This window comes from Dreissena polymorpha, chromosome 12 (genome assembly GCF_020536995.1).
Source record: "Dreissena polymorpha isolate Duluth1 chromosome 12, UMN_Dpol_1.0, whole genome shotgun sequence".
Taxonomy (NCBI): domain Eukaryota; kingdom Metazoa; phylum Mollusca; class Bivalvia; order Myida; family Dreissenidae; genus Dreissena; species Dreissena polymorpha.
In genome coordinates, this window is record NC_068366.1 from 72962221 (window position 1) to 72986554 (window position 24334).

Here is a 24334-nt window from a genome sequence, read left to right on the forward strand (position 1 = left end):
TGAACAATGTCTTAAAAAGTAAAAATTATTGTATTGGGCAAAATGGAAATTAAATAATGTCATTACATTGAATGGACGATCACCAATCGAAAAAGGATATTTAAAATTGTACATAAAGCTCTTTACTTTGCGTGGTGGAGTGGTTATCTGTAAGCTCTTGCTTCTAGAGGTTCCGGGTTTGAGCCCCAGGGCAGGATCAATTTTATTGGTATTTTTACTTCCTTTTAATTGTTTAAAACTATTGGAAATATTACAATTTTGATAGTAAATTTATATACAATGTACTGATATGTAAAAAAAAAAAGAAATGAAACCTGTGAAAAAGTCCCTTTAATACCGAAGTTACAAAAACATTCATGCCTTTGGCATTGCAGATCTTAGCAGACGTTGTATGTTCTATAAACGTGTGTTTATTATTTTGGTTTGCTTTTATGATCTAACGTAATGTTTGTTTTTGAAAATCACGCATATTGATTGATCGACAAGAATTTAAATAAGCAACTTTTTAAAGTAATTAATTCAGAACAACTGTTGCATTGTTTTGTCGCAAAATTTGCTGGTTGGTGCCATATTAAATAAAATATATACTCTGTCGCGATATTTTAAATGTTTGACATGCTTTTCTGAAGGCAAATTCATCTTCGTTTCAAATTATTATTGCTTGATAGCTACCCAATTATGTCGACAGGAACTTTTCATTAATAGTCGAAACATATGACAGGAACTGGCCAATAAAAATCGTTACGTTACAACGTTTCGCTTGAAGTCGATGGTTTGCAAGTAATTACTATAAACATATATATATATATATATATATACATATAATGATTTTTTTAAATTAATAGTTGGAATGCACAATAAAAAACTGTTATGAAAAAAGTATATAGCGTGGATCTTTATATCAGTGCAAGCATACGTTATATGTAAAGGACAACGCCATATCCATTTAAATAAGAACTCCATTTTCAGGCGTATAACAGACTGTCGATTTTGATTCGGTTAGGACAACCTTTGCTAATAGATCTGTTCTTAACTTGCTTTGATTGTTTTAGAACTAAGTTCTGCTCATATGTTATGATAAAAAACAACATTATTTTGAACGTTTAAAGTAACATAAATACTCAAAATCAACGAAAATTTGGCAAAATATTTCGTAAAATAAATGTAACCCATACAGAAATCAGCGTTCCTTATTGCAATAGCCACAATTTCAAAGCTTGCGTCTGGTATCATAGATTTAACCACAGGCGGTTAGCGTGTGGCTATGATATTAATTTGTAAAAACATCATTTTGAATGAAAAAAATCACTATAATGATAATGATTTTGTTCCGTTGAAGTTGATTTTTTGTTATAATTTGATTATTTTTCATTCAAAACGATGTTTTTACTAAGTAATATCATAGCCACCCGATAACCGCCAGTGGATTAAACAAGATACGAAATGCTCGTTTTATTTTTTGTGGCGCAATATATTCCATTTAATTTTTCTGCAACGACATCTATTCATACGACACACGAACACTAACATGGTATCTGAACACGCGTTGGAGATATTGTCAAACACAAAAGAAAAAAACTGAGCATTTTGTATCTTGTTAAATCTATGTTACAAGACCATTGATAGCGTTGAATTTTTCGCGAACGTTGATTTTTTATGTGTTGACTTTATTTTTTGAAATATTGAAGGAATATTCGTTGATTTAGAGTGTGTATTAGTTTTTAACGAACCCCCCCCCCCCCCAAAAAAAACAAAAAACATTCAAGTTGCGCTCGGGAAAAACGAAACTGAACGCATGTGCGTACAGTGTTGTCCTAGAAAAGCATGTGAAGTATGCAGACGCTTGTCAGGGACGACGCTTTTATGGAATGTTTCGTTAAAAAGAATTATGTTTAGTCAACTCCAGAAACTAAATGTATATCAAGAGAAAATTTCTTGTTCTTATCCACTGCTTCTATAACAGACCACCGACTTAATGTAAATAAAACAAGGGCTGTTTGTAAAACATGCATGCCCCCCCCCCCATATGGGCTGCCAGTTGTAGTGGCAGCCATTGTGTGAATACGTTTTTGTCACTGTGACCTTGACCTTTGACCTAATGTAAGTTATCATCCGGAAACCATTGTACTATTTCGAGTCACTGTGACCTTGACCTTTGACCTAGTGACCTGAAAATCAATAGGGGTCATCTGCGAACCATGATCAAGAAGGGATTAAGAAGGGGGTATAATGTGGGGTGTGGTAATTAATTAGATGTTTAAAAAAACAAAAAAAATTGGGGGGGGGGGCGGGGGGATGTTTAAAAAAAAAAAAATTTTTTTTTTGGGGGGGGGGGGTGGAGGGTGGGGGGTATAATGTGGGGTGTGGTTATATTTTTTTGAGGGGGGGGGTACGGGGGAGTGAGAGGGGGGTATAATGTGGTGTGTGGTAATTTATAGATGTTTAAAAATTATTTATTTTTTGTGGGGGGGGGATGGGGGGGTAGGGGGGGTGAGGTTGAGAGGGGGGTATAATGTGGTTGTGGTAATTATAAGATGTTTAAAAAATTGGGGGTTGGGGGGTAGGGGGGTGGGTCGAGAGAGGGGGGTCTAATGTGGGGGTGTGGAAATTTATTAGATGTTTAAAAAATAGTATTTTTTTTTTTGGGGGGGGTTTGGGCGGTGTGAGAGGGGGTATAATGTGAGGTGTGGTCAGTTATTAGATGTTTAAAAAAAATATTTATTTTTTTTTGGGGGGGGGGGGTGGGGTGTAGGGGGGAGTGAGAGGGGGGTATAATGTGGTGTGTGGTAATTTATTAGATGTTAAAAAAAATTGGGGGGGGGGGGTGGGGGTGTAGGGGGTGGGGGTGAGAGGGAGGTATAATGTGGGGTGTGGTAATTTATAAGATGTTTAACAAAAAATTGGGGGGTGCGGGGTGGGGGTAGGGGGGTGGGGGTTGAGAGGGGGTTATAATGTGGGGTGGGGTAATTTATTAATTTATTAGATGTTTAAAAAAAATTGGGGGGGGGGTGGGTGGGTGGGGGGGGGTGGGGGGTAGGGGGGGGGTGACAGGGGGGTATAATGTGGGGTGTTGTAATTTATAAGATGTTTAAAAAATTGAGGGGGGGGTAGGGGGTGGGGGGGGGTAGGGGGGTGGGGGTGATAGGGGGGTATAATGTGGGGTATGGTAATTTATTAGATGTTTAAAAAAATATTGGGGGTGAGGGTAGGGGGGAGTGAGAGGGGGGTATAATGTGATCATAAAAAATAACAAATGATCTCACACTGCCATGAACAAATACTCTATTTATTAATCATGAAATTTAAACTTATTGCATTTGTTTCCCCTGTATATAAGAAAGATAATATGATAATAGGTGCTACCTAATTTACGGGCAAAAGCTTATTTGATGTTTGTTTAAGATAACACGGGTAATATATGTCTGCACATTATCATGCAACAAAACATTCAATTTCTTAACAAAACAATATGTAATTTAGCAAAGCAATAAAATATCATTTGTTTTAATCTTAAACAATTTTATGAAGCTATGCTTTATGTATTGTAACCCCTTGTATTGTTTTCAAACTCTTAAACATGTATTTCATTTTTTGTTTACTTTTAAAAACAATGTTAGAATACTGAATTTAAAAAAAATCAACAAAATCTCGCGAAACTGTGTTTTATTGATGTTTTCCATATGCAGGGATGCCATTTATGTTTTAAGGCGAGATTATTTCTAAAACGATTTTGTTTAACTTAAGCATAAAAAAGAAAGGTGCCGTACTTCATTATTTTGGTCCCATGTCTAAATCATCGACATCGTAAATGTATCCCCTGCATATGTAAATGAAAACCTTTTTGTACTTAATTAATGTTAATAAACATATGCATGCAACAATGCTTGCGAGAGTGTTTGCATCTATCTTGAAAGAAGTGCATAGACCTCATTCACTGCGCAAAATTACACAGACCAGAAATATCACCTTTGGCTTTGGACACAATACTCTTTGCATATCTTCCGCACTGTTAGAGCTTATGTCATGAAATGTGGTAAACTTATTGTATTTTTCTGAATCCTCAGGAATTAACAGTTGGTAAAAACTATCGCTTATGGCATACACAGATTGAACATTACTAGGTTGGTGCAAAGGAGAAAATACTAGTAGCAAAAATTTAGATTTACGATGAAGACCCATATCATAAGCTTAACGCTAAATATATGAGTGTACCTGTCACTTTATGTGTGAGACAAAAAATAAACAACAACATACTTATTATCACGAATTTACTGTTATCAACAAGAATTGTTTTACTAGTAAATAATTTACCAAACCATATTTAAATAAAATATAATCAAATATTTTTCACCTGAATTTAATTTCATTATTTCGTTTATTTTCATTTCATTTAATTTATTTTCATGTTTTGAAAGTAAAGATATTCAGTCATTATGGAATGTAGCATTAAACATATAGACAGCAGCTGCGTATTGCATGTGAATGAGGCAGTTTCCACATGAATATGATTATAAAATAACAACCCGATTATTAAACTGCATGTACATCCCAATTGATTAAAGTCAAGTTTGTGTATGTTCAAGCTCATAAACAAAATAAAACATTCAGTATGTTCATTTATACCCTTATCTTCTCGCCCTTGTTTCTGTGCACTCAACACATATAGTATTAGACACACTGTTATGAGTTTGCATATATTCGGATAAGTTCCTACCACGCGTTTGTTAGTTCAAAAACACGCTCAGTCATGGCACTAAATGTCAATGAGTTGACTTCATCAAAGATGTAGAACCAAAAAAAATACTTCACTCATCCAGTACGCCTTCTATGAAGAAATAATAACAAGAGGTCATCAAATAAAATGAATACCGTATCCTACACTTTCGCTTCTTATATGGTCTTCAAAAAATTCATCAGAGACAGTTGGCAAGACTAAATTACTGCTTTTCGCTTATTTGCAATTTTTTCAAAGTGTCAGCATAATATGCAAAATAATAATGGTAATACACAACATGGTCTCAGGTGTGTCAAATGAATTTTTAGGCAAGGATTATTAATTATAGGTATAAGTTCAAGTGTACAACACACTCTTTTGTAATAAAAATATTGCAAAGTGTGCTACTGGCACTGCAATTATACACTGCATTATGCACATTTATATTTAAGCAAAAATTAACATTCATTTATATAATAAACAAGAAATCTTATACTTAAATACCACTTAGTAGATATTGTTTAATGTACAATGTATTACTCAAAGTCATCATAACACAATGAGACAACACAATGGTCTCTAAACAGAGTGTGCTTTTTAATTGTGTCATACATTTTATGAAATAATACTAGTAATAGAAATACAGAAAAACCCGTCTAGAGCTGCCTGGGAACTATCATTTTTAATATCAACAATTCATTTGACATGCCTGATTGCAAATTGTTAATTTCACTATTCTTTCACATTGTTTTCACACCTGATATTTGTTATGCTGTATATTCTTTTTGCTTACAGACATACAGAGTCTCTTCACAAAAATTGCAGTTTCTTTACAGTCCACTTACGTTGAACATTACAGAGTCACAAATGCTAATGTTTCAGTCCCGGTCAAGCTTTATAGGTCCAGAATTGCTTCGTTGTTGAGTACAAAGCACGCAGTCAGTTTTGCTCAGAAGAATGCTGCATGGAATGTGTGAAGTCCAGCATTTGACAGAGCAGCTTCTAAAAGAAAATCAAAGAGAATCCATAAAATGTACATATGAATTAGTCTATTTCCAATGTGTATGTAAGCACAGTTTGATTTTTTACAGTTTGAAACAGTTTGGTACGAAAATGATCGAGTATGAGTCGGAGATGCAATATTGTTTACAATCACAACGTAACTTAATACATCACAAAAGAAAGGGTCTTTAGAATAATCACGTAGAATATAATCAAGAAATAACTCCAAAACTTAATAAAATGATTAAAATCTTTAGCAATATAACTATAGATTGATGTTTTATGTAACCAAACGCAATATTTTAATTGAATAATTACTTACCAATCGAGTGCATTCCATTAATTTATTAAATTTCAACAATGTAAACATCCACCAGAGTATGTCAGTTTCAATTTTCATTTCTTAATGACGTATTGACGAAAGCAATGACGTCACACAGACATGTATAGTTGTCGACGAAAGAAACGCGGCCGTTCATGTTGTGAACAAATTAAACTTTTAAACAATTGTTTATTTATGAAGAGGGATAATACTAACCATAGAATCAATCGCACATTCTCGGCCCTTTCCGTCAAACATCGGATAAGTACCTCGAAGGAGATAGTATGAATACACATTTCGGAAGCGGTATTGCGGTCTACCTACGCGGGTTTACGCGAATCAAAATTACATAGTAAAAACAAACATGGCCGGTTTTGCGAGTTGTTTACATTTTGCAAAGATGAAAATGGGGATTTTCTATGCTCTGAAGCCAGAGCAAGTACAAACTCTACAGGAATTATGGACGCCATCGTTGTTATTGTTTTTGTTGTTGTAACATTCTTAGAATGGTATCACGTGGGCGGGCTACTTTCAACCCGTATTTCTCCCGAGTCCGATTATGATAATCTGCGAGGGGTACCGAATGACCATAGAATATTGGGTAGTCTGGATTACCTGCCCCTTTGTATACAAAGAGTCAGGCACAGACGAAGTAATGGCGGACGCGATGGAAATAGTAAGTTAACTAGCAAATATTAAAAGGTGGTTCGTTTTGAAAGTATTTATTTCCCGATCAGTATTATAATTAATTATTTCAATGGTATGAATCATTTTCACGGAACGATTGATTTTGTATGAGATATTTCATTCTTCATAAGTTGAATAGTTTTCGGATAAATTAATGGAAAATGTAATTTCGGATAATACACAAGAGGAAGAAAATGACATGTGCGGGACTAAAACCTGTGATCATCATTATTCTATTATGACTAACGACTGAGCTTAAATCGAGATGCTTGTAATTTTCCATGGTGGGATAATAATCCTGTGTAACAAAGGTCTAATAATTTAGACTAGCCCTGACACTACACTTCTTTCTTCTTTTTTTTCAGGTTATAAACAGCCAGTCAATTACAGATGCATTGCAGAAATATTGTTCAGAATTCCAAACTAATATATCAGAGCTCAAACCACTACAGTTTAAAGCAGTACAAACATTATTATCAAAAAAAGACTGCATCTGTGCTCTACCCACTGGTTATGGCAAATCATTAATTTACGAAATTTTACCTTTTATTGTTCCAAAATGTATTGTGATTGTTATTGTGCCTTTAAATGCCATAATAGAACAGCAAATACTGAAACTCTATGGACAATCTTTTTCTATGTCTATGAGTAAAGACACTGTTGACTTATCAATTACCAAATATTTTTTCTTTCATCCAGAGACTGTTTTAATCTCTCTTGAAGTGAACAAACTATTTCGCTCTGTTAAATTTCAAGATTATAACAAGTTTCTTGTAATCGACGAGGCTCATTGTGTTATTGAATGGGGCGGAGAATTTAGGAAGGACTTTAAAAGAATATACCAACTGAAGTCTCTTGTAAGTTGCCCAATTCTTGCTTTGTCAGCAACAATAACAAAAGCAGGTCAAACTGAAATTGCAAAATGTCTGCATTTGACTAACTATGAAGTTGTAAGTGCTAGCCCTGCAAAAGACAACATGAAGATGGTCGTTATGAATCGTCCTAGTCCAAACTCCAAAGGGAATACCTCATTTACACCATATGACTATATATTTGTACCGGTTTTGCAACAACTGAAGAGTGAGATTGATAATTTTGAAATAACTATTGTATATTGTAAGACAATTAATTGGATTGGTTATGGTTATGAACTTGCAAAGCAAATACTTGGTGATGAATTCCACTCAGGAAAACCATCGGAGAAAACTGCAAGAGTCATGATGTACCATTCATCTATGGAAGGCTCTGATGGGAAGGTACGATGTTGTATTATTTAGATTTACAAAAATACAGTTAGTAATATGAAAATCAATCATAGTATAAAATTGCATTATTTTGTTTTTCTAAATTGCCCAATTTACATATTTTAAATATGTAGTTTCAGTAAATATGACACTAGTTTAATTGTTACTTGTCAGAAACTATTTAGTAAGGTTGATGTTTTATTATGAATGGATCTAGTTTAATCTTTGAGCCATCAACATGCAAAGTATTTATATGTTGTTTCTTTTCAATAATTTTCAGTTGAAGAAACATATTGTTGAGACGTTACAGACTGAAAGGTCTACGATCCGACTGATAATTGCATCTGTGGCTCTAGGCATGGGTGCAGATTTGAGGCATGTTAAGAGGGTGATTCATGCTGGACCTCCTACTTCCTTAGAAAGTAAGTTTAGGTATTTAAAGATAGTAAACAATTTCAAAAAAGTTTATTTCATAGATATTTATCAACATTGAAATGCTTTGAGTATTATACCAAAAGTAGTGTAACGAACACAGCATTCAACAACATTGGTCATAATGTTAGCATAATTAAGCTCCAATATTAGATATAAAAGTCAACAAAACAATTTGAAGTTTGAGCAATGAGCACAGAATTGAGCATTGAGCACAAACAAGTTAATAAAGTTTTGATCTGCTGATGCAAACAAACTGACCTCAGTACTGACCCGAGCTTATATAATTTTATTTTGTGCTTTAAGTTCTATTCTGTGCTCTCAGCTCAAACATAACACATAATGTCACATATAATCCTAATTTTTGTCTGAAGCTGTTTATTACCTTTTAACAAAGTTTTCCTAAAACTAGAAACAATTTTCCTAATATTTTCACCAAAATGTACAATTGTAAACCAATGAATATCTTGAAAATCTTCATATATGTATATATTGTTTTTCCCAGGAGGGCGAAGGGCCATGTTGCAGTAAATTCAAAAAGGGCATTTTAACGCGCCGTTTATGCAAAAAAGGGCAGACATACGCGTGGTTCCTTTTAAGCTATGAAAGTACTGTTATAGATAATTACTTATCAATGATAACGGCTATGGTATACTTGTATAGGTTATTTTTACTTATCAATTATAATGTGATTACAACATTTATCATTAAGTTGAAGACAAATAAGGTCATAAGGCAATAAGGATGTTATCGATAAGGGCTCGTGGCGAGTTTTGCCTTTGAATAGGGTGGCGATCCTGGAGGGCGGCATGGCACATCGCCACGCTAAGAGGGCCTGGGAAAAACACTAATATATACACACATTATGTTTGCAGCTTATATACAAGAGATCGGCAGAGCAGGAAGAAGCCATGATGATGCCCTGGCCATTCTCTTCTTTAACAAATCAGACATTGCATCTGCACATATGACCAGAGAAATGAAGGACTATTGTGTAAACTCAACTATCTGCCGAAGAAGTTTAGTTAACCAGTATTTTGGTTTTGAAACTCAGGAAGTCAAACAGTTTTCAATTTGTTGTGATTTGTGCAATAATGAACTGGGGATAGAATATGATTTTAGTAAACTGTCAGCTAACTAAAAGCATACATAGCTTAGTTTTCTTAAACTTCACCATGACTCGTAAGCACAAAGCTTTTTTAATTTTTATTACAATTACTGTTGCTGGTCACACCATCCCCTTAAAATAGGGTTGGTTAGTTGGCAACTGTTTTTATTGTTATTTTTGGATGATAAAATTGTATTTTATGATTGTACTGCTTAACAAACGAATATTTTGTAGAATCATTTGATATCTTATCCTCTCACCTGATTTATTTAATGCCATTTTGAAATCTGGTGTTTTTCCTAACTGTTGGATGGAAGGTAAGGTTTTTCCTCTCCACAAAAAAAAATGTTAATAATGTAAATAATTACTGAGGGATAGTTTTGAATAGCTGTTTTTCCAAAATATGTGCGGGCATATTTTTAGGCAACAAGTAGTAGATGTTTTTAATCAATCTTGGTCCAATAGTGTATCTGCAAGTCCTTCTTAACATTCATATTGCCATTTTTAACAACATATAAGGTTATAATCTTATTTAGACTTTGTTACAAAAAAGTATTGTATTTGTATCAAATTTAAACCATGTTTTTTATTTGTTTCATATTGCAAAGTATTATTTGTTTAACATGTAGCGTGACATTTTATTTTTTTAAACTATAAATAATAAGATTGTTATTTTTTTTTTGATTTCATTGCTAACACATAGTTAAATCTTGTAAAAAAAAACATCGCTGACATTGTAAAAATCCATCGCTGACAATGGCATAAGCATGTGTAATTGATTACTATATATACTTCGATTTAATTTATGCATAATGTGTCTTTGCATTTTTGTTTAAATAGCAGCGAGTATAGTATATTTGTTTTAACTTTTTCATTGTTAAAGCATAAGCTTAAATCTTGTAAATGAATTTTTTAAAGTAATTTACCGGTTCTATATGAATAGGACCTTCTTGAAACATTTAAGTACATTTATTATTTTATATACACTTTGTGTGTATTTATTGTTAAGTATTGATTCGTGATATACACTATCAGCATCATTTACTTTTTTTCTTCACTGTAAAGATTGAAGTCTTAAATTTGGCTTAATCTGTTCTGCGAAAAATAATAGTTTTATTAAAAATAAGATTTGTTGATTAATTGAATTTTCACATCTTTTAAGGAAAGTCTATCCTCGAATATTTTAAATATCTTAAATATATTTGATTAGGTTGATTTATTTATCATTTATGTTTGATGAAAATTTATATATTCTATGTTGACTTAATGCAAATGTTAGTAAGGAGAGTGCGTATGGGTGAAAATGTGTGAGAATGGTACGGGAGTTTCGTGATTTATGATTATAAATTAACATTTGATTGTAACGATATACCATGTAGTATAAGTTACCTAATAAAGGTCTGTTCTGTTCTTAATTGTGCTTCTATGCTTATTTTACTTAAAAAAAAATCAAATATACCTTAAAAAGAACTTATTTATAAATAATTGACTTTTGACATATTTAAAGAAAGTGTCAATCAAAAAGATTGGGTGGGAATAGAAAAAAGAGGGTCAATCTGGTGACCAGAAACAAGATTGTTTTTTTCGGCCTAATGGGAAACAGTTTCTGTAATAAAAATTCCTTGTCTATAAAAATGTTTGAAAAATTTAAACATTCTATGTAATTTGAATAAAGAGTTCAGAACTATTAAGCATAACAATGTTACCATATTGCTTTACGTCCAATTTCATAATAAAACTTAATTTGGTTCTGAGAAATCCATTTGTGGAGTTCTTCCGTGTTAATCTTCTTTACCGGATTTTTGGGACAGTGCTTCATTGAAGCAATTTGTCTTCCACACACATGCTGAAATGGCCTCACTTTTCTTAGGTCTTTAATAATTGCCTTTTCATCTTCAACAGATGACAACACTTTGTGCTTTTGAGCACGATGAACAACTTTTGTTTGTTCATCAAAGTCACAGATTTTCTTCATACCATAAAATGCACAACTTCGTTAAGGTCACAGTGACTCGAAACAGAAAAATGGTTTCCGGATGATAACTCAAGAACACTTACGCCTATGATCATGAAACTTCATAGGTACATTGATCATGATTTGCAGATGACCCCTATTGATTTGCAGGTCACTAGGTCAATGGTCAAGGTCACAGTGACTCCAAACAGAAAAAACATTCCATTGGTTCTTCTTTACAATTTGGTCAAAAGATGATTGTCATTAAATGTAAAGTAATACGGGCAAAAGCCCGCGAAGCGGGCGTTTACCGTTCATACATATGGGAATTTAGACATAAAATTACATAAGAATACCACATATGGATACGTCTCAAAAAAAATATGCCACGCGACATATATTTTCGCGATGCTATTTATGAACTTGAACAAATCAAAAACACTTTGACATATGCTAAATCACATGTAAATACACACCTCAGAAAAAGTTATATCAATGACATCATAATTGTGTAGCGAATCGCACTAAATATTTTCGCATTATATGTTTTTCTTCGCAACCCTTCCAGAATTAGGTCATTACTCAATTATCTCCCCTGAATGCTCTTCTTCAGTGGGTAGGCCGAAGACTGGTTCACTACATATAGTAAGTCTTCACCGAACACAATTTAGGGGAACATAACCCGTCTTTAATATATTGCCGAATCTCCGATTTCTGTCGAATTTATTTGCTTTGATCTTTTCGATATCTTATTGTTATTATTATCCTGACAAATCACAAACGCTTGTTAAAAAATTATTTGTTTTAAACACTATAGTTGGCATCTCTATTCTTCAAGTATTATCGCGGTATTTCAATAACGACACCCTACTGTTTATGTATCAGAATTTGTGACGCATTTTCCATTCGTTCTCAGAAAGAAGTTTTACGTTTGATCATGAGCAATATTCTGGTAAGTTGTCGTTGTTACCCACCAGAAACACATTTATTCACAAATTTTTAAGATATTCAGATCTAACTTTTTAGTCTTTTAGCTTTAATTTTTAAAGTATTTTCACCTCGTCTGCTCGCACTTTACCGATATCCCAAAAGGTTACATATCACTATAAATAGTTTAGGCCTAAAACCACAAAATCCGATACCGTTGGAATTTTCGTACCACAATCTTACGTAAAAAATCTTCCAGATTCGAAATCAACAAAAAACAAGACATTTATAAATTGTCTGCATTATTGATCAAATTTTAAGATATTTGTTGGTTTTCCGTTTTTAGAAGCTGTTCTGCCAAGGCAAGAGCTGGGCATTATACAAGCCATTATATCCAGCAAAACTGACAGTTTTGGTTTACAGAAATCAACAAAGGAGGGATTCCCGAACTATCAAAATTTCCAAGCTATACACACAGTTATTATCTGTGGTGATCTTTATTGGTTCTGTTTGTTTACTTGGATGGAACATGTGTGAACTTTTATAGAACTTTGAAAAGTCTATATATGTCTATCTATAAACAAAAATCAGCTATGGTATAATAAGATCAGATGTGCAAACAATGTAAAAGGGTTGTTAAATTAACAATTTGAAGGCAATTATGCTGAAAAAATATGAAAAGTTTCCATGCAAAATTTGTCTGTATATCGACAAGTGTCTGCCGATTATTGTCAAACTAGTAATACAAAACTTACCACAAGTATGTAAAAGCACTAAGTACCAGTGATCATTTTTAGTAAGATAGTGTAATTCTAAACAGTAGCAAATAGCTTGTTTAGTAAATGCATAATGCAATTAATATGATTTCCGTTCTATTGTGTAATTAATAAATTGGTTGTTACTTGCTAATCCATGATAAATGTTTTATGGTTAGTGCAAAACCAGCAATGTTAATTTTGTAAAAGGTAATACAATAACACCACTTTGTAATTTCATATACGTAAATATTCTTGAAATGTAGGTTGATGAGTTTTACTTATTTTGTAACTATTATTTTATGTGCAAATAAATGATGTGAAGTGTTTTGTATATCCACACAATACCACATATCTTTTTATATATGTTCTGTATTATGTGTTATTTGAATGTTTAAATAAAAAAATATGGATGATATAACATGATGCATTCTAATATTTGCATTCAAATTGTAACTGTAGAGCTAAGTGTATGCAGTTTAGACTGTGATTTTAGAATTGCTACAAAATGGCTAGTTTTTTAGTGGCGACACAATTTAAACTATTCAACAATAGTTTGCGAAAGAAAATTAGAAACCTGCAAGATACCTGTATTTATTAAATATTTTAATTGCGAAGGAAGTATGTTGTTATGCTGTTACACATAATTATACATTTATAATAAATAAGAAGACAATTAGTGGTGTTAACGATTCCCAACAGTAGAAATCATTCTTCTGATGAAGTCAGTGGTATACAGACGAAAGCTCCAGGTATGGCTTTCAATACGTAGTGTGTGTTATTTGGCAGTCTAAAACTTATTGGATTAAAAAAAAATCCTGTCAAATTTGTCAATCAAAATTGATTTGACACATCACATGTACTGCATTCTAAATGCAACTGCTTTAGCAAGCTGTCAAGTTGAATTGAGACATTTGATGAAATAAACTGGTTCCTGGGTAGGACCAGTACTTAGTGTCTATATGACGTACCATGACGTCGAAAGTCTACAAGACCTACTAGGTAGAACGAGAAATGTACTTCTACGTACAGTTTTCACCGACCCTTGAGTGTTAGCCAATCTGAAGACACCTTAGATCTGTTGCTTTTAGAGATATTTGACATTGAACATAAGTATTATTATTATTTATACCAAATTATGCGACTATCCACCGCTTACTCATAGATATTGTGCGTATTTATTAAACATTATTATTATTATAATTTATACCAAATTATGCGACTATCGACCGCTAACTCAGATATTGTGCGTATTTATTGACCTGGCGTGGCGGAATTAACCTCTGACTTATGCAAGTTATGGTTATCACAAAATACGACCAACGGAGAGGTTATAATACATTATTTATCCTGTTAATGCTTGGTAACTGTTTGGTTACCGTTGGGAATTTCCTACACAGTAATGCACTGGACGGTCGTGATACTCCGCCCCGCATGATCAATAAATACTCACAATATGCTGAATAATTTTAATTTTAAAAAGGTAACAATTGAATCTTCTTCAAATTTGTATATAATCTATTTCAATGCATTAAATACTTGAAACTTCTATGTGTTGTTTTTTTGCCATTCTGATATTTTTATTCATTTTGTCCTCAATTAAAAAAGAGATTTTAAACATTTATTATGAATTAATCTGAAGGAAAAGCGGCTCAAGAGACTAGTGTATTGATTGGCTGTTCAAAAAATGTGTACGTAGAAGTACAAACATGTATGTCGAAGTAAAAATTGTACTTTGACGTAAAAATATATACTTCGAAGTGTATTTTATATTTATGTCGACGTACAATTATTGTACTTTGACGTACATTTCTCTTTTTAACTTGTAGGTCTTCTTGACTTTCAACCCAAATGGTACGCCATAGTATGTCTTTAGGGTTATCTAAAGAATGCTCCCACTTAAGAGATCAATACAGAGACCTCCCAGTGACTAAGCCAGTTAGCAGACACCCCATCCACTATACCACAGACACCGAACCAGCTATAAATTCCTGTGGCTAGAAAACAATAAAATATAAGATGCTAGATCTTTAAGCTTGGAACATGTAACTTGTTTTAAGATTGATTTTTTTGGATGCATTACTTAATTATTGCAACAATTATAATATTTTAAACACAATCATGTCAATATATTTATTAAAAATACATAGTTATCAAAAAAACTTAAAAAGCTTTTGCCCGTAAATTAGGTAGCACCTATAATCATATTATTAAAACAAGATTGAAGCAACAACTTTCAGCTTTAACTAATTCAGTGTGTTTGGTTTTTGAAGCTCTATGATACTTTAAGGATAAATAACAAATAAACATAACCAAAGTATAAACAAAAAACAACAAACTAACATTCACAAGGTACATTTTTTTATGTCCCCCACTATAGTAGTGGGGGACATATTGTTTTTGCCCTGTCTGTCTGTTGGTCTGTCTGTTGGTCTGTTTGCGCCAACTTTAACATTTTGCAATAACTTTTGCTATATTGAAGATAGCAACTTCATATTTAGCATGCATGTGTATCTCGTGAAGCTGCACATTTTGAGTGGTGAAAGGTCAAGGTCAAGGTCATCCTTCAAGGTCAAATATATGTGGCCAAAATTGCTCATTTTATGAATACTTTTGGAATATTGAAGATAGCAACTTGATATTTGGCATGCATGTGTATCTCATGGAGCTGCACATTTTGAGTGGTGAAAGGTTAAGGTCATCCTTCAAGGTCAGAGGTCAAATATATGTGGCCCAAATCGCTTATTTAATAAAAACTTTTGCAATATTGAAGATAGCAACTTGATATTTGGCATGCATGTGCATCTCATGGAGCTGCACATTTTAAGTGGTGAAAGGTCAAGGTCATCCTTCAAGGTCAGAGGTCAAATATATGTGGCCCAAATCGCTTATTTTATGAATACTTTTGCAATATTGAAGATAGCAACTTGATATTTGGCATGCATGTGTATCTCATGGAGCTGCACATTTTGAGTGGTGAAAGGTCCATGTCAAGGTCATCCTTCACAAGGTCAAAGTCATCCTACAAGGTCAAACATCATATAGGGGGACATTGTGTTTCACAAACACATCTTGTTTATTTCTTATTTATGACATCTGCTGTGTAGAAGAGCAATTTATCTTTTATAATGTTGACTTTAAAATTTCTATTGTTTGGAGATACCTGACTGACTCATGAAATCGACAGAAACATTTTTTTGGCTTCTATATAAGGCTTAAAATGATTTATTAGTGAAGAATTACAAACCCTGAGAATCCTGCTGGGAAATCACTTTTGACATCAAATTTAACACATGTTAACCTAAGGTATATTAATGAAATTGAAGTTCTAATTACATATAGAACTACAAAAACAATTCAAATGGACAAGACATAAGAATAACAAATTTGCAAGATTTGCAGATTTGCAAACTTATTCCTGATTGTGTTAAGGGTAGAATTAAAACAAGAGGGCCACAATGGCCCTATATCGTTCACCTAAGTAGAGGTAGCCAATATTTGTCAATGGCATAGTGACCTAGTTTTTTACCCCTGTTGACCCGTCTTTGAACTTGACCTACAACTTCTCCAAACAAAAATCCTGACAAAGTTTCTGGATATATAAGCAGAACAAAACATCAAATGGGAGTTAAGAGAAGAAGGACAGACGACAGACATTCATCGATCCTATGAGCTCATCTGAGCTCAGTTGAGCTAAAACATCAAGGACCCTAAGTGCCTGGGACAGCGCTATTAAATAAATGTTCCAAAAGATTTATTAAATTTCCAAACAAAACATTTGTCATGAACAGTAACAGGAACATAAACATTCAAATGCCCAATTTCACAAACTTGAGGTTAAGAAAATATAACACGATTTATTACTGGTTTTTTATCAAATTGCAAGAAACTATATATTGCAAAGTTCTAGTTAAGAAAGATTTTGTTGAAATAACTGGTATGTTTTTATCTGTATGTGTATTTAGATATTGTGAAACATTTAAAACATATAAAGATATATTCAAAATGCATACATTGAATATTTTATGAAACAAACATTCATTCACAGCCGAGTTTGGCAACTCTTTAATGAAATTTTCTCCTGAGTTACTCATACAATGATTTAATATAAATTGCACACTTAACAATATTGCATTCTATACACAAGGTGTTAAACTCATATGTTGTGCTATTGGGCTTTAACATAACATTTGAAAAAAAAACACCAAACACAGTTGAAACAAATTGTACTTTTTGGCTTGTTTGTTCATTAGCTAAAGTCATTGCGATCATCTTTTGAACTAACGACAACTCCTGGTATTGTGTTTTCATCAACATTCCAAACACAGTAGATATGACCGGTATAAGGCTCTGAACAGATTTTGTATTCCCTATCTTAGAAGTTGGTAGAGACACAGCCAAGAGAACATCAGCTAGCAGTGGCTGTTGCTCTAATAATTCATCAATGAGTTCATGCCATTTAAATTCAGCCAGGTCACAGAAATCCTTTTGGGCCAAAACACTGTCCTTGTTGCAGCATTCTTTTGCTGCATATTCCATTTCATTTAAAAGTTCAACAATGATACTTCCTCTCAATGGAGAAGACAATATATACCCTGCTACTTCTCTTGGAGAGCTGGAACCTGATTGAAGCAAAAAAAGTAAAATAATAAAAAAATAAATAAAACAAATACATGATAATATTGCTTGATAAATCAGTTTTTTTTCTTTTAAAGAAATGCAATATAATTATATTTTAGCAAACATAAATGTATGTTTATATATCATAGACTTCTTAAAAAGTGTTTTATACATTATTAGTAGTCATTTCAAAAAATAAATTTGTTCAAATTGAATAAAAATTAGTCATATATTTTACAATAACAAAATATCTTATTGATAGCTGTTTTAGATTTTTTATTTTATAAAATCACCCACCCCTTTGCTACATTTATCATCTCCCACTGTTTCTGTTGTGTTACAAAAACTACTGCAGTTTAGTTTAAACAATATTTATTTTGAAAACATATACATATACCATGTACATATATAATACAATATCATACATATTTGTTAAGGATTGAAGAGATAGCTTAGCTAATTTAAAACTTCACTCCCCAGATGCAGTTTCCACTGCAGTGCTGGAACACTGGAAATGTAAAAACACAGCTCTATACTCCCAGGGGATGGTGGGTGCAGTGGATACAAATGACTGGTGCATAATGCAATTAAACATTAATAATAATACTCACTTATTATTTGTATGATCTCCTGTATCTCAGACTCTTTTAGCTCAGAGTAGGTCCTTAAACGTCTTAGTGCGGCCGTATTTACTGTTTCAGCACACACATTCGTTGTCTGAAATGACCATTATCAGTTTTTGATTTGGGGTTGAACATTGTTGTTTGAGGCAACATGCAATACTCTAGTTTTATTATATAAATTTGACTAGCAATTGAACGACAAAAGATACCATATAAACCATTTAGTATTAATAAAATTCTGTGTGAACTATATCATGTGTATCGGTAACACAATTTAGATTTATCAAAAACTACTTCAACTATTCATGTCCATACAATAACACTGAAAAGAAATATTGCGCATCAGTATGTTGCACTAACTTTAGGTCATCATATAACATATTAACATTATTGGTATTGGAAAGAAAGACAAATCAGTCTGGGTTCCCACATTGTTTCCTTTTGTCTCTGACAGCGGCGTAAAATCTACAAAGTCTTCATTAACAGAAGTACACATGGTGCTGTTACATGTACCAGAAAGATTTAACCGCCAGGCTGCCATCTTGCAGGACTTCCCTATATAAAGCAAATGAGATGAGTACACAGTAATTAAGTCTGCAATGAAACAAAGACCATACCTACTATAACTACATCAATTAATAACCTTTAACAATAACTGCTTTACTGCACAAATGAACCACAGTCAACAGATACTGGGGCCTGGCCTAGTCATTAAAGACATATGTACAGCTTATGACATATAGTAATGACAGTTTTCAAATTCAATTTAATAAGCATGATTCATATGACATTATATCATACATAAATTAAAAATTGAGTGCCATGCCAGCAAAATAAGGAAAATATACTAATGTTATCACTGTTTAAGAATCATTATTTACCTGTTCTGTTTTTTCCACCAAACATGTTGTTCATTGCAATTGCGCAGTTGTTCCAGAAACTGTTTTCTGACTCGCCATCTTTTCGTAATGTCTGACTGTATTCTCTCAGAAAGGATGTCTCATCGAGGGACCATTTGTTGTGTCTGGTTTTTTCATCCTAGATCAGCGATGAAACATGAAAATTTGAGTGTGTAATGGCAAAGCTGAAAAAATGATTGATGGGCTTTTGCTTAAATAGTTTATATGAATGAAGAGTGGTTTATTTGATCTTTGAATTAAAATTTTAGCCCATGTCCTAATGCAAAGAACTTAATATTAATGGCATAAATAAAATAAATAAACAACAAGACAGTGTTCTAATAAGCAAGCCTATGTTAAAAGATAGTATATTTACCAAATGATGGTACTTAATAAGTTATATTTTGTGTGTTCATCAAATTTTACAATTGGTTGAAGAGATTTCACAATTATAAAAATACAATTGAATTATTATAGAAAAGAAAGTAGTACTAGAAAGTGAAAAATAATCACCAGTTCAATCCTTTTATGTTCATGTGTAGGTGTTTGTCCTGTGGGAGTTGACACTGCCCTCTTGCTTCCTCGTTACTTGAGTCTTTGGGGGCACAGGAACTGTATATGTGATCTGGGCCAGACCTACTCCCAATCACTTGAAACCCAGACACTCTCTCCCCTTTTATATAAGTATGATCCATCTGAAATATGATTTATGAATTAATAAAATAACTTTGTCTTGAAAACCATGTTAATCTGGGAAAAGCAGGTCTGAAATTCGACTGTGGTTAAACTGGAAAAAGGCCTGAATACATAAAGATGCAATGTTAATCAAAGATAACCACACCGCAATGCATTCATATTTGTCACACTACTCAAACATACGTTAGAAATACAGTATGTTACAAATTTACTTAGACATCCGCATGATCCGAAATAACACTATCTGTGTACTTGTCCGAAACATACTCAGGTTATGGAACATTAATTAACTCTTATATGCGGAAGAACTCGAAAAAAAGGAAGAACGTTTACAGAATGAAATATATGCATCTCGATTGAAAAATGAATGAGAGCCCGACGAACCACTTTAAAAAAATATTTGGTTAACTTACTATTATGTTGTTGTTGTTGAATCTAATTATGGCGTCGTTGTCGCCTATGGTCTCGTTGTGCTTTGACGACTGTTGAAGTCGTTTTCATCTATGTACAAAAATTTCTCTTGTTGCATTTTCACTTGATACTTTTTTACATTTTATGTCATTTACATCTAAAGTCTGTTTGTTTCCATGATGAATTTGCCAAATGAATTGAACAGTTCTTCTTTTGCATGTAAAGTAATGTCCGGTCTCTCTCCAACTAAAGTTGCCAGTGTAATATCAGAACATGATATATTATTTCTATGTAATATTTCTTCAGTTCTGTATTGAAGACTTGATCTTTCTTGTGAGTATTTTGAACAGTCAAATATGAAGTGTTTTATAGTTTCTGGTGTTCTACATGCTTCACACTCCACATCTTCGCTGTTTGTAATCTTGGACCAGTGAGCCTTTAAGCGAGTATGTCCACTTAGTAATTGGTTCACTACATTGAATATTTTTCTATTTTTTTCTCCAACGCAAGCTCTGGAACCCGGCTTTGGGATGCACTCTTGGATTTTTGTTGTTTTTTCTGAATTCAGATATTGAACTTCCCATTTTTGTATTGATTTTATTTTCATTAAATTTATTACTTCTTTTGCATCTTTCTTTTCATAACACCGATTGTCTGTTTTTGAAGTCATAATTTCTGTTGCTGCTAGTTTAGCTTTTTGATCTGCTAATTCATTGCCTTGAATATTTTTATGGCCTGGTATCCAGTGTACTTCAACAGTATTACCTCGTGCTTCAATGTTTTTTAGTTTTAGTTTGATATTTAGTATAATTTCAATGTTTCTTGTTGGAATTTCACATGCAAAAGCCGTTGTTATTGCTGCCTGGCAATCTGTGAAGATAATTATTTTCCTGTTTGTAATGTCCTGTGAATCATCCACAAAGTTTAATCCTATTTCAATTCCCACTAATTCCCCCGTGTAGTTGTTTGATATTTTTGCAACACCTTGCTTTAAAAGTATTGGGCTACACATATACCCATTTAAATATATAACTGCCCCGGCTCCTGTCGGTCCTGGATTTCCAATTGTAGATCCATCCGTGAATATTATGATTTGATTATTTGAGCACCTATTCAAGATTTCATTTACATTTTCCATTTGATGATCTTTGTTTAGTTTGAAGTTCTCAGTGTACACTTTTTGATTTGTTCTTGAAAGTCCCATGTATTCTTTTTTGTATTCAAACTCTTTTTCAATACATTCGAATTGCACATTTACTTTGTGTTCTATGAATCTACTCATTAGTATGGAATAAAGGGTAGGTTTGTTACAGTGTTGTTCTGGATTTGCAAGCCATCTATTAAAATCTTGTTTCAGAGTGTCATTTTCTTCTCTTTTTGCTGCAATTCTGACCATCTCTTCTGCCTGTCTTAACTTTAAATGTATATTTATTGGAATGGTATTAGTAAGTATCTCCATTGTTTCTGTGCTGGTACTACTTATACATCCACTGGCTTTAAGCATTGCACTTCTTTGTACTGTACCAAATTGTTGTGTTGCTTTGTCTGTAGCTGTGGCTAAAACTGAAGCACCATAATCCATAATTGGAAGAACTAAGGATTTATACAGCTTCATGTAGGTTGATTGACAACATCCATGGTTGAAGTCTACAAATTTATCCAGACTGTGTAAGGCATTAAATCCTTTAGTAGTTTTTTCTTCAATATGGGTTTCAAAGTTTAGTAAACTATCCAATGTAATTCCTAGAATTCTTTTGTTTTTTACTATTTTTAGTTCATTCGAGTTGAACTTAGGTTTGTCCATGGATTGAAGCTCCTTTCCTACCAATAAAACTGTTGTTTTTTCTGGGGCTATGCTCATATTCCATTTTGTGCACCATTGGTTAATTTTTTCCAACTCTGTATTTGTAGATTGTATGGCCTTGTTGATGTCTGTATCGCTGTTGTAGAGACAAGCATCGTCTGCAAATTCTATGTGCTGGCACAGCACATTTGTCATACAGTCGCTTGTATACAGGTTGCAGAGAGTGGGACTAAGAACTGACCCTTGTGGGATGCCTATTTTTGATGTCATTACTGGTGATTTAAAATCATTGATCTTTAAGTAATATTTTCTATCTGACATGAACTCTTTTAAATAAATCCACAGTCTTCCTCTTATGTTGTTTTCTTCAGCTTTTTTCAACAGACCCTCCCTCCAAACTCTTTCAAAGCATGACTCAAAATCCATTGTCACTAATACGGTATTTTCAGATTTTCCCAAGTTTTCTTGTATGTTGTTCACCATTTTAAGAACTGCCTGTGTACATTACCTATTTTTTCTGTATGCATATTGAGTATTAGAAAACACATTTTCAGATTCTAGCTTCCATGTAAGCCTTAGTTTGATGATTTTTTCCATGAGCTTTCCAACCACACTACCTAAGGTAATAGGTCTATATGATTTGGCTTCATTGTAGTTGTCCTTGTTTGGTTTGGGCAGCATAACTTTGGGGTCTAATTTAAAACCGTCTGGCAGTTTACCTTGTTCCCAACATCTCTGAAATAGAAACGGAAGTCCCAAGCACATCTGTTCTCCTCCCTTAGTTATCATTGTACCCAAAATTTGTTCTTCTGGACTTGGAGCACTTAGTTTATTCATACCCTTGATTACCTCTTCTACTTCTTTTATTGTTATATCACTTTCCTCAACTTCTGTTGGTGTTTGTGTTAATTTTTGCCTTTCTGTTTCTTCTATTTGTATGACATCTTGTTTCACTTTTTCATACCATTCTGGTAAATGATCTTTAACTGCCAACTTTTCTTGACCATAGAGAATTTTCATCTCTTTGTAGATATCTTCATCATCTACTGCCAAAGAATTATCATTTCTTAGTATTGGTTGAATCACTGGTTTATTGTAATTATTTCTGGTTTTGTTTATAAGAGACCAAAATTTGTTAGGCTTTTTTGGATCTAATTCTTTTGATAAATTTTCTAAGTACATCTGTCTCGATTTTTCAACTATTATCATCGCGTCGGCCATTATTCCGCTCATGCCAGACTTCTATTTGTTTACAATAGAAGCTGGGCACCAGACCAAATATTGGGTTCATTGAAGAAGTTAATTCGAAACTAATCTTATTCGATAGTGTAAACCGGAAGTACGCAAATAATTTAGACGGGTTATCTTTTTTAAGATTTTGTTAACAACATCTAGAGCAATTTTCAATGTGTGTCACACAGGGAGGCAAACAGACGTATTTTGATCGTAGAAAAACATATCATGCAAGGAGATAGAGTACCATTACCTACAAAATAATAAATTTCTTGTCTTATTGAGGAATGCATCTACGTGTCATATAGCGTTTGTCGAAGTGCCTATGTTGCTCCAGCGGTTTTTGATTTTCCATCGCGAAAATAGATGACGGCAGGAATTATTTGACTTGATAGCCTATAAGGTAATGTCTCTCTGTATTTCAGAAACTTGATGCAAATAAACGGTCAACGCCCGCTGCGCAGGCTTTTGCCCGTATAATAGTGTATTACTTCCCCTGTCCTGCTTATATTTATATCAATCAACAAAATTAAAAATTAACACAATATTTATTATACAAAATATACAAAAAATCTGATATTCTGATAATATTTTTACTGATCCACTTTATTTTACTCAAAAGATGATGTTTCATTGGACTGATAATTATAGATTTAGGATAACAGACCAGTTGCTTCAGTTATATTTTTCAGAGTTCGCCCTGTTGGCCGCGTATGCGTTCTTGAGTTATCATCCAAAAACTATTTTACTATTTCAGGTCACCGTGACCTTGACCTTTGGCCTAGTAACCTAAAAATCAATAGGGGTCATCTGCGAGTCATGATCAATGTACCTATGAAGTTTCATGATCCTAGGCCCAAGCGTTCTTGAGTTATCATCCGGAAACCACCTGGTGGACGGACC

The 24334-nt window shown here is 33.3% G+C and overlaps 2 protein-coding genes and 1 long non-coding RNA gene across 5 annotated transcripts; 1 reads left to right on the forward strand and 2 right to left on the reverse strand.

The window, feature by feature from the left end:
- Nucleotides 1-3265: 3265 nt before the first annotated feature.
- On the reverse strand, nt 3266-6172 carry LOC127853984 (uncharacterized). The gene is made up of 2 exons (XR_008036855.1): nt 6039-6172; nt 3266-5716 (listed from the first exon to the last, which is right to left on the reverse strand). It is a non-coding gene; the product is annotated as an uncharacterized LOC127853984 (long non-coding RNA).
- A 458-nt stretch (nt 6173-6630) lies between these two features.
- Nucleotides 6631-10919, forward strand: LOC127854223 (uncharacterized). The gene is made up of 4 exons (XM_052389248.1): nt 6631-6714; nt 7091-7981; nt 8250-8391; nt 9277-10919. The coding sequence occupies exons 1-4, from the start codon at nt 6694-6696 to the stop codon at nt 9540-9542; spliced, it is 1320 nt and encodes a 439-aa protein (XP_052245208.1). The 5' UTR covers nt 6631-6693; the 3' UTR covers nt 9543-10919.
- A 4308-nt stretch (nt 10920-15227) lies between these two features.
- Nucleotides 15228-23558, reverse strand: LOC127853969 (uncharacterized). 3 transcript variants are annotated; one of them, XM_052388855.1, is made up of 5 exons: nt 20397-23558; nt 19801-19982; nt 19270-19426; nt 18377-18482; nt 15228-17767 (listed from the first exon to the last, which is right to left on the reverse strand). In XM_052388855.1, the coding sequence occupies exon 1, from the start codon at nt 22679-22681 to the stop codon at nt 20552-20554; it is 2130 nt and encodes a 709-aa protein (XP_052244815.1). In that variant the 5' UTR covers nt 22682-23558; the 3' UTR covers nt 15228-17767; nt 18377-18482; nt 19270-19426; nt 19801-19982; nt 20397-20551. The 3 variants fall into 3 exon arrangements, with proteins under 3 accessions (XP_052244815.1, XP_052244817.1, XP_052244816.1); XM_052388857.1 differs by lacking the exon at nt 15228-17767 and adding an exon at nt 17824-18273; XM_052388856.1 differs by lacking the exons at nt 15228-17767; nt 18377-18482 and adding an exon at nt 18502-18943.
- Between the last annotated feature and the right edge of the window lie 776 nt (nt 23559-24334).

Bases quoted from the DNA above. Each gene is read 5' to 3' on its own strand.
- LOC127854223 (XM_052389248.1), top strand. From the start codon at position 6,694: ATGGCGGACGCGATGGAAATA. The intron at 6,715-7,090 runs GTAAGTTAACTA...CTTTTTTTTCAG, and splicing joins TGGCGGACGCGATGGAAATA to GTTATAAACAGCCAGTCAAT. The intron at 7,982-8,249 runs GTACGATGTTGT...AATAATTTTCAG, and splicing joins TGGAAGGCTCTGATGGGAAG to TTGAAGAAACATATTGTTGA.
- LOC127853969 (XM_052388855.1), bottom strand. From the start codon at position 22,681: ATGGTGAACAACATACAAGAAAACTTGGGAAAATCTGAAAATACCGTA.